General features: G+C 29.1%; 1 protein-coding gene across 14 annotated transcripts in view; it reads left to right on the top strand.

Moving 5' to 3' along the window:
• LOC129910807 (arginine-glutamic acid dipeptide repeats protein) overlaps positions 1 to 8,803 on the top strand; it is a 32,578-nt gene extending 23,775 nt beyond the window's left edge. For 5 of the 14 annotated variants that reach the window (XM_055988363.1, XM_055988369.1, XM_055988372.1 and 2 more), the window contains 4 exons: positions 412 to 502; positions 653 to 747; positions 799 to 851; positions 5,307 to 5,447. In XM_055988363.1, the coding sequence (XP_055844338.1) occupies positions 412 to 502; positions 653 to 747; positions 799 to 851; positions 5,307 to 5,322 (255 nt within the window). In that variant the 3' untranslated portion in view covers positions 5,323 to 5,447. Of the gene's footprint in view, positions 1 to 411; positions 503 to 652; positions 748 to 798; positions 852 to 5,306; positions 5,448 to 8,598 lie in introns of those variants that run through there. The other 9 variants (XM_055988365.1, XM_055988374.1, XM_055988377.1 and 6 more) reach the window with 5 other exon arrangements.
• The last annotated feature ends 2,850 nt before the right edge of the window (positions 8,804 to 11,653 follow it).

The raw sequence follows: 11,653 nt of genomic DNA on the forward strand, positions 1-11,653 counted from the left end.
GTTACAAATTGTATTGAATCATCAACAGACAATAATTTCTGCTTTTCTGGGCTAAAAAAATAAATAAAAAAGTAAAAAGGTGCGAAAATTCATTTAACATTCCAACACCCACCACACTCAATGCATTTCGATATCTCATTAACAAACAATAAAAATCAAAAGTGTGCAAATTAATTAATTAATTAATAATCTTTCACCATTCGAGTATTTGGCTTTATTTTTTATTAACGCTTTTCGTTACCTCTGTTTGTGCAAAAAGAAAAACAAACAATTCTAGCGCGCTTCAGTCTGTTGAATGAAAAAAAGTAAAAAACGAATGAATGTTATCAATCGTAAAAACAAAATCGAAACCTAAAAAAAAATACACTGAAAAACTGAACAAAAAAATCGCTTTATTGAAACAATTTTCAGATACGATTGACCCGAGAATATCATGCACATTCTCATACTCATTTACATTTGCCTTCACAGCAACAACAGGAAGCCGGATTTCAACTGCCACGTGAGTTTGTATTCAATAATTAATAACAACAATTTTAGAACAAAGAACAAAACAAAAAAGACAAAATTACTTTAGTTTATTTTTATTTCTCAAAAAGTCAAAGTTAAAGAACTTTACTTTAAAATGTATTTATTTTTGTTGTTAATTTAGCGAATGTTGGACCATATCCGAGACCAAATATGCTTATGCAGAGGGAACCCCATTCGGATGTTTTACTTCGGATGTCGTACGCTGATCAGCTTCAGGTTTATCAATTTTAATTAAAATATTAAACATCATTAATTGCATAAATACAGTATTTACAGGCGGCTGAATTCCAAAGGCAATCCCTTCATGATCAGTATTTCAGGTAATTTTCTTAATATTTTATATCTTAATTTAATAGTTTGTCCAATATGTAAAGAGAGGGTACATTTTTTTTATACTGATAAGTTTCGGATCTAACACTGATAAAAAATAGTTTTTAAATAGATTTGTTGTAGTCTCCTTATAAGTCTACACACTATATTAAATATTTCCAAATAGTGTGACGTCATAAAGACAACTTTTCCAGCATGCCATGCATTCGACATTTTTGTGACCGCCGCTTATATGGAGACACCAAGTACATTAATATCGTCGACGATGACGATTTTAAGAAAAGAGCACAGACAAAAAGTGTTATAAAGACTTTCCTACTGTTTTAAGTTTTCGCGTACTAAAAAAGTGTAGTTTTTCAATTTTCATTAACATCGCATGTTTCCAAAAACTTTAAGGGCCAAATTCATAGTTGTTACTCAAGTTAAGATTTTTCTCAACTTAAGCATTCACTTGAGTAGAGAAAAATCTTGACTTGACAATTTTTTTTTTTTTCAATCAAACTCACAATGAAATTTGACTGATTTCAGGAAACTATATCATCTGAAAATAAATATTTTTTAATAATTCCCTATTCGTTTATTTCTTTAATGTTAAATATCGTCTATCGTAACGAAAATCAAATCGATGAAGAATTATTGTAAACAAAATATTTTTCAGATGACTGCTGGATTGAGAGCATTTTTTCCTCAAGTCGAGATTTTACTTTACTCAAGTGGATCGTTCTATTCTTGCTGCGAATAATGACATTGCTTGAGGGAATGCTTGAGTTGAGAAAAATCTCAACTTGAGCAACGACTATGAATTCCGCTCTAAAAGACTCTTCTGAAAACATTCCATATATGTATTAGACCGAGAGCCGGGAGCAGATTTCTTGCGTGAGAGGTAACCGATTCATATGAATGTCAGAGGTAGCGTGGGTCATGGTGATGACGAATACCTTAGTCTGCCTGCATTTATTTGGGGCGTTGTCGAGAAAAAGCGCATCAAAAGTACCATTTTTCTGAAAATCGATTTAGTAAGGGTAACCACTTAAAATTTATTGATAACCAACGCCACATACTCACTGATAACAAATATACCAATGGCAGACATTTTAAGTGCGGCCAAACCCCCGGCAGACTGTCCCGAAAATGCGTTTTTTTTTTTGGCGTTTTTAGACTTTGGGGTAACCACCTAAAATTAATCGCATCCTGTAGCGGTGGACTCCCTGATAACAAAAATACCCATGGCAGACATTTTGAGTGCGGCCAAACCCTCGGCAGACGGTTTTGAAAATGCAGTTTTTCTGAAAATTGATTCATTTAGGGTAACCCCTTGAAATTAGTCGCATCCTGTAGCGGTGGACTCCCTGATAACAAAAACACCCATGGCAGACATTTTGAGTGCGGCCAAACCCCCGGCAGACGGTCCCGAAAATGCAGTTTTTCTGAAAACTGATTTATTAAGGGTAACCACTTAAAACTAGTTGCATCCTGTAGCGGTGGACTCCCTTATGACAAAAATACCCATGGCAGACATTTTAAGTGCGGCCAAACCCCCGGCAGACGCTCCCGAAAATGCAGTTTTTCTGAAAATTTATTTATTTTACTTTTTCACATAACTCGCGTATTATTGGACCTAGCAGAAAAAATTTTATAGCAATCTTAAAGATAATTGAATTTCCTACAGAATATGTTAAATAAGTTTTTTCGATTAAACCTTCGGTTTAAGAGTTAGGGTGGTTTTTTTGAAGCAAGTCAAAGGGTGATTTTCTTATTTTCGTCATATCTCTTTTATTTGAGCTTTTTTAAAAATTAATTTGGAGTAAAAGTTGTAGATCTTTTTATTACCTTCATTTATTACATTAACGGTTTTTCGATTTGACAGACCGTTTTCGATCTGTAGGAAAAAAACTTCAAAAAGTTAGCAATTTTTTATATAGGAAAAAGGTTCTACATAGTACAGGGTAATTTGCAATAGATGTAACAAAAAACCTAGGCGTGTAGGTTGCACTCAGGCAAGAAAAAAATCGTATAGTTTTAGGCGGGGAGGGGCAAAACGATTGCAATTTTTTATATAGGAAAAAGCGTCTAAAAACGCCAAAAAAACGCATTTTCGGGACAGTCTGCCGGGGGTTTGGCCGCACTTAAAATGTCTGCCATTGGTATATTTGTTATCAGTGAGTATGTGGCGTTGGTTATCAATAAATTTTAAGTGGTTACCCTCACTAAATCGATTTTCAGAAAAATGGTACTTTTGATGCGCTTTTTCTTGACAACGCACAGTGTGTCGAGCCCATACAAAAGTTTATCATAAATACTTGCAGCTAAGTTTTTGGAGTGTTAATATCTTTTTTTGTGTTGTTATGGCAGGAATAGAAAAAAAAATTACAAGTTAACAAATTAAACAACCTATTACTTTTTTTTTTAGTATAATTTATGAAATTAACATTTATTGAAGAAGCCACTTGTGAGCAAAATTAATTTTTTTTTTATATATAAACAAAAATATACTTTTCGTAAGGTTTTTGGTGTTCTGATCTCGAATCCGAACTCAGAAAAATTCTATCATATCACGTTTTTGAAATATTCCCGTTAGAAAATCTGAAATGTCGTTTTTTAACAGTTTTTGAGGTTATGTTCTTGAACGTGGTGATTTATTTTAAATAAATTTGTGACAGTTTCTAAAAGAACTAAATGTTTTCTTTTAAAGCCCGTTTAAATCTTTTCAATATCTTTTTTCTACCTTGAGAAATCTTAAGTTGAAGTCAACTTGTTTTGTTTATATTCTCTATACAAAAAAATCGTATGTTTATTTGCGTTTCATAGCAAATCTCGAATAGTTTTTTGTCAATCGCTTTCAAATTTTGAAATAACGTTTTATTTGCATTTTCGTAAATTCTTATATCGGCGAGGTTGGTAAATACGCTATAATACACAGTAGAGCGTGGCCGGGTCAAGTTATTATATTAAAAATCTAGTATACAGAAAAATATAATTTTTTTCTTGTTGAAAACAATATTTAAAGTATTTTTAATTACATAAACAGCTTTTTGTTACTTGTGTATGGCTAAAAATTATTAAAAACATCGATCTTTTCATTTTTGTGATCCCCTTGAAGATGTTTCTCAAAAAATGAATTATTTTGAGTACTTGACTCGTAGCACATAAATGTGAATATCTCTGGTAATCGCAAACAGAAGCAGACCAAACTTTGCCAATATTAAGTATAGGCCTATGGCAAAATAATATAAAAAAATTATCGATATGATTTAATAAGTATTTTTTTAAATTTAGTTTAAAAATTAAATTTTTTTTTTTTTGGCCATTTATCAAAGAAATTTTAATAACTCATATATAATTTTATAAATTTAATTTTTTTTTGTTATACGTTTTACAACAACACTCAAATAAACAAAATAACCTTAACAAAATTTTTCAAACAATTACCAAACGTGAAATATATACTCTCAAAGATTCCCATAAATTCCTCAAAATATTTTCGATTTCCGAGGTACTTATGTTTCGGAGCTTATTTTGAATACATAACCTGGGTTATTTTGTAAGATAAATATGTTTTCATATGAGTTGACACTTCTAAATTATATTTTAATAGCAAAAATATTAATTTTTAACAACAAAAAAAGTGATTTATCATAAGGGGACGACACACTGTGCAACGCCCCAAATAAATGCAGGCAGACTAAGGTATTCGTCATCACCATGACCCACGCTACCTCTGACATTCATATGAATCGGTTACCTCTCACGCAAGAAATCTGCTCCTGGCTCTTAGACTATATATGAAAATAAATTATTTCAATATTTGATTGAAGCTTAGGAGAAAAAAATTTGTCTTGAGGCCTACCGTTCTTCTCACACGATAGCTAGACGAAATCTTTTCATAAAAACAAGAATATTTTTTGTACCTTTATCACTGGCGATAAACGTTTTTTAACGTCTCTAAAATCCATTTTCTTCCATAAATAAATCAAAAGTTCTTTCAAATTCAGAATTTATGAATTGAGAAAGCAGAATTTTGAAAAAAAAAAAAATTTCTTTTATTTTGATAAGATAAAATGGATTTTAAAGTCATTCAAAGATGGTAAAAGTGATAAAAGTTACAGAACATGGGCACAGCTAAATAAAAAACTTGTTTAACTTGTTGAAAACTACATATTTCAATTTACAAAATCTGCATCAAGAACCAATAAATATAAAGGCAATGTCAATGCAAGTTATTTTAACATTGAAAACATTAATTGACCCTTTATTTAGATCCTCTCTTTACTTATACTAACAATGTATATTTCTTTCTATATTTTTATTAGTTTTAAGTAACAATCATGAATTTTTTAAAAATTTTATCTCCTCTAACAATAATTTAAACTCATTTCTGCGTTAAAAAAAAAAACACCCAAATACCTTAATTCAATAAAACAAAAAACAAACAATTTATTCAACAGACAAAGACCGAGATAAACGGATGACCATATTAGAAAAGGATCTTGTTCTTCTACTTCTTGTGTTCGTGTTTGTCTGTGCGCAAAATAAAAAAAATAATAATAAATACAAAACAAATTTAAATTGTTTTCCATTTTTTAAAAGTTAGTATTTTTTTGTTTTATATCTTAACTTTTTTTTAATAATATATTTTTTTCTAATCTATTATCTAAAAAAAAAATAAAAATTGGCATATTTTTGCGAGGCAACGATATCTTCTCGATTTCGATAGTCTGCATAATTCCAAAATTTTAACTATTTATCTAAATATGTACATATTTCGAAAAAAAAAATCTTATTTAAACTTAACATATAAAATAAATAAAACTTTTTTTTTAATAAAGAAAATACCAGTTGATTTATCTCAGAATACCAAATAAATACGAAATGTTTAATTGAACACCCTAATGTTTTTTTTCCCAAAGATGGTGTTACACATCTTTTTTCATGTTCATATTGTTTCGCCTACTCTTTAATTGTTGTTTACTTACTTAGTTACTTACTTAAGGTGCCGCTCACAGTCCAGGATCGATCTCGGCAAATACCATCAAGCCTCTCCAGCCAGCATTCAATACAGCTGAATTGGCCAATGATTTCGATGTCGTTCCAAGGGGTTGAACTAAAAACAGTGTCTGCCGAAATGTTGGGGGTCTCGGCTTGAAATTCGTTTCGTCCTTTTCAGAATTTGTCAATTCGATTAGAGTTTTGCAGATGAATTTTAGATGATCACAGTACGTTGGATATTAACTAATATGTGACACTTTGCCTACAATGATCTTTTATCAACTTTTTTTCACAAGATTTTTAAATGAGTCATCAAATTTAATTTCTATTTGGTGTGTCTTGTGTCTTTACTGACTGAACTGGCGCTCGCTCTCTCTCTTTTTTTCTCTCACTATCATTGCTTCAATGCTACTTGAATGCTTCTACTATTCCCTGTTCATCGTTGACCAAGTTACTTTTCCTGTTTTCTCCTGGATCTAAGTCAGAAAACAAAAATTTGGTCAGAAAATTTCAAAAGCGGTCAGGGAAAATTTTCCGCTGATCTCTGGCATATACTCCAGTCAAAGCGTCATTTGACCTTGCGATGAGAGGCACTGTCTGTTTTTATTTCATGGATCGATGGGGGTATATTTAAAAGGCTTAAACCCAATTTCTCACCACCTGATCATTCTTTTTAGCGGAGTTATTCACAAAAATGCATTTTTTGGGATATTTTACTTCTAAGCTAATATCTTTGCTCCAGATTATCGTAGACCAAAAAATAAACATACATTCTCTTCCTTATAATATTTTCTATCGTTGTATTTAATTTCATTGTATTTGAGTGAGTAAATATAAAATTGCAGCCATTTAAAGTCAAATTCTTGTTGTTAAAAAACACATTTTTGTCATTATTTCGAAAAAAGCTTATATCATGATTGACATTTTTCTAACCTATTTTGTAGCCCTGTTTATGTCCTGCATTTTACAGAAAAAATGAGCTCTTTATCACCAAAGATGGCCGAGCTATTGATAAATGAACGCATGCAAAACCGGTGCGAAAACACCCAAAAATATCGTTTTTTGGGAATAACTCGACTTCGGAATGTCCTACGGCAAAAAAATAAAGCAATGAATTGTTCGTTACAACATTTTCTATCAATTTAGTGCACAATATTTTTGTCGAAACAAATAAAAAATAAGTAATATTAAGTCAAAGTCGTTTTTTTGTTTAGCAAACTCTCGCCTTATTATATTGCAAATGGTGCGAGTATTGGCTATTAAAATAAAATATTATTGTAGTCCTTTAAATTATCTACAATTTAAAAAAAAAATTAGCTCTACGACCCACACGAGCCGAGAAATTAATTTTTTAAAAAAGGTCCAAATGACCAACGAAAAACATAAGACAAATTCTCTTATAACAAGAAAAAATGAAAACAACCCCTCTCACTGAGAACTAGTATTCGAATCATAAACAAGGGAAATTTTTTTGAATTTTCGTACGGATTAATGCTTTCTTAAAATTATAATAACTCGGCTCCCGTGGGTCGTAGAAAGCTAAATTTTTTTTGAATTGTAGATAATTTAAAGGACTACAATAATATTTTATTTTCTTAGCCAATACTCGCACCGTTTGCAAAATAATAAGGCAAGAGTTTGCTAAACAAAAAAACGGCTTTGACTTAATATTACTTATTTTTTATTTGTTTCAACAAAAAGATTGTGCACTAAATTGATAGAAAATGTTGTAACGAACAATTCATTGCTTTATTTTTTGCCGTAGGACATTCTGAAGTCGAGTTATTCCCAAAAAACGATATTTTTGGGTGTTTTCGCACCGGTTTTGCATGCGTTCATTTATCAATAGCTCGGCCATCTTTGGTGATAAAGAGCTCATTTTTTCTGTAAAATGCAGGACATGAACAGGGCTACAAAATAGATTAGAAAAATGTCAATCATGATATAAGCTTTTTTCGAAATAATGACAAAAATGTGTTTTTTAACAACAAGAATTTGACTTTAAATGGCTGCAATTTTATATTTACTCACTCAAATACAATGAAATTACATACAACGATAGAAAATATTATAAGGAAGTATGTTTATTTTTTGGTCTACGATAATCTGGAGCAAAGATATTAGCTTAGAAGTAAAATATCCCAAAAAATGCTTTTTTGTGAATAACTCTGCTAAAAAGAATGATCAGGTGGTGAGAAATTGGGTTTAAGCCTTTTAAATATACCCCCATCGATCCATGAAATAAAAACAGACAGTGCCTCTCATCGCAAGGTGAGGCCCTTTTTTCCGACGCTTTGACTGGAGTAATATCAAAATATTTTAAAGTTTTTTTTTTTTTTAATTTTTTCATTCAATGAAATCGATCGCGAGCGGGAATTCTTGATTTTTTCCAACAAATAAAGCACTCATCGATGACCAAACTAACAGTATTAACAGTAACAGTATTGTGCGAAACTAATAAGATTCACTCATTCTGAAATCTGAAGTTTTATTATATATAGGTTAGTTAAGTACTCGTTGAGTAAGGCGTTTCTGAAGATTCCACCCACTCTAAAACAATTTAAAAAAAAAAAAATGTTTTACTGTGCTCCGCATTTAACTGTATAGCGATCTTTTTGGATAAATATTTTATTTAAAACACCTTAACATTAGGATATTCAATAAAACAAGTTTCAAGATACACTTCTGGTATTTTCCTAATTAAATCAGGTCTCACTAACTGACATTTGTTTAATTTTTCTCCTATTACAGAAATCAATTGCGTTGAGCAGTCTTTGAACTTTCAACAGCAAAAACATATATAGCAATGGTGATTTGAAATTATTTCTAAAGAATCTTTTAAAACAAAAAACAACAGTGTAATATAAATATATACACGCATACACTATATAAATACACATACACAAAATCTGTATTATTAGATAAAAAAAATGAAAAACAAACAAAACACAAACAATAACAATACAACTACATAATAATAATAACTAATTATTTATTATATCCTTGTGAATAGTTAAATTATTTCAATCAAATGATATTTCCATAATAAAATTATTAAGTCTTAATTATAATTGAAAAAATAATAATAACAAAAAATTAAATGAACAAAAAATTTAGAGAAGAACATAAAATATCATATTTATAACAAAAAAAAAAAAACAAACAAACAAAACAAAATGAAAAACAAAACGAAAGGACAAAAAGTTTCACAATTTCAGAACTATTAACAATTTATTTCAACAAAACACAAATTAAATAAAAAAGAAAAATATTAAAACAATCTAGATTATAATGGAGTGAACATATATTAACAAATTATTTTTAAGAAATTATTTAAATAAAAAAAAACAGTTGACTTATGAGAAACAAAAAATAAAACAAATAAACTTGTATTAATGCTAAGTTCAAAATATTTTTGAACTAAATTTATATAAATATTTATGCTTTCGTAAAAAAAAAAAAACAGAATATTAGAATTTTGAATATATCATTTAAAATACTATTTGTTCATTAGGCGGTGTTTCGTTGAAGAAAAAAAAAATAAATAAAAAAAATATTTGACGATTTGCTACTAAAGAAGTACAAACAAAATTATTTATTATTTTCAAAGATAAAAATGATAAATCAATTTGTATGTAGTCTATTTGCGCGTGCGTGTGTGTGTTTTTTTTTAAATGTAGAATACAATTAACAAGAGAAAAAACAACAACAACAAAAAGTATGTTAATTATAACCTAATAAAGCCAATTCATGCAAAAATGTAAATAATAAATAAATATTTTATTTTTTTAATAAAAAAAAAAAAAACAAAATAAAAAAACAAAACTACACTTATTAAGGGCTTTAAACAAAACAAAAAAAAAAAATACAACTGTTTTTTTTTGTTTTTTTTTTTATTTTTAATTACATTTTTCTCCCAAATCTACTGGTGGTTAATATATATTTTTTTTTAATTTGTACAAATACAATTGTATTATATTATTTTTGTTTAATTTCATACAATTTTGTGATCACAATGAAAAATACATACTTCAGATATCAAATTACCAATTTATTTCTACACTACTCTTATTCTTTATATTAATTTTTATTTAGCTATTTTTTTTTTTTTTTTTATTTTTGTTGTAGAATAATTTTTATTTTTTAAATGAATTTCTTAAGGCGATTATCTTGTCTGTATTTTAATTTAGATTTATTTATATAAATGCAAACAAAACAAAAGAAAACTGCTCATTTTTTCTAGTTAATTCGAGTTTAAGCTACTTTTATCATCTATTTAAGTGGTGACTTTATTTTTTAATTTAATTAATGTGTATTCTTAATTAATTACATAGATTGTAAGATGAGTTATATTTTTTAGAGTGATCGTATATACACATCATGTATAAAAAAAAAAAATTCATGCGAACAACAATACTAATTATGTTTCGGGCAGAGTATAATGTTCACACGGATAGAATAATAATTCAAAAACAAAAAAATTACTATAAGAACAATACATAATTCATTGTGAATTATTATCATGTAAAATGTACTAATGAATCTAAATTATATAAATATATATATATTCTAATTTAAAAAAACAAAAAATGATTAATGATTTTAATGAAAAATTTTAAGAGAAACAATAACAAAATGAACAAACAAAAAAGGAAATGATTTCTGTATAATAAAGGAATTTAAGCAATTAATACAAAAAAAAAATCATAAAAAAAATGTAAACAAAATTTGTTTTTATTTCTTCGTTGGATATTTCGATGGCGATTTTGTGAATTATAAACGGGACGCTTATTTCTCAACAAAGAACCTGATTGAGCAATTTATTTCATTAATAATGGACAAGTGTTCTGGTCAGGCGACTCCGCACTAATCCATTGGCTCACTCTACTGAGTTGATCTGCGTCCAAACTAAAAGAAAGTTTTGTTGTTATAGATTAAGGGTGTAATTCAGTCCTCACTCAAATCAAAATTTTACAATCCTGAGCAGAGTTTTACGAAGGAACGCGTAATTATGCACTCGAGAATTTCCTCAGTTCTTGGCTTTGGTTTTCTTCACATTACTTAAGGCGGCAAAAATCGAGATTCAGATTTTTTAATCTCCATTCGATTTTTTTGAATCAGTGCCAAATAGCACATGAAATCTAAGATTTTGTTTCCCTCTTCACCCCCTCTTTTAGCTGTCAGGCTTACAAATCAGACTCCAAAACTAGCAAATGGAAGAAGACATAAGTAAATTTAAATTTAAAAAAAACTGTGGCCTCGAAACTAATGGCAACAAAACTATACTCAAGGAAAACAAAAGCTGCGACATGAACCGATTATGAATTAGGGGATTGAATCCATTAAAATATTTACTTTCTTTTAAACGACAAAACTAACCAAAGAAAAAAATATCTACTATACTGGGGTGACATTCTGTATCGCATAAGCGAACAAACGTTTTCGCTTGTGTGAAAGATTTGCTTCATGGCATAAGGCAAATCTTTCGCACACTCGAAAACGTTAATTCGCTTATTAGATACAGATTGTCACCCCTGAGTTTTTGGTATGCTATTAGGATATATGTAATACCAGTAGTGTAAAACCAATTTCGCAGATTGGAAACACCTATGCTGACTGTGATGGATGAAATTTCTACTCATACTACTACTGATATTCAAGAGCTACGACATAACACATAATAAGAGCGCAACTATTTAAAAAAAAAAGTCGCTCAAAAAAGAAGAAATAATCAAGAGATTTATTCGCCAAAGTTAATTAACAATGCTCAAGGCCAACTACTACTTTTTACATTCTGCCAATCTAC

Source organism: Episyrphus balteatus, chromosome 2 (genome assembly GCF_945859705.1).
Source record: "Episyrphus balteatus chromosome 2, idEpiBalt1.1, whole genome shotgun sequence".
Classification (NCBI taxonomy): domain Eukaryota; kingdom Metazoa; phylum Arthropoda; class Insecta; order Diptera; family Syrphidae; genus Episyrphus; species Episyrphus balteatus.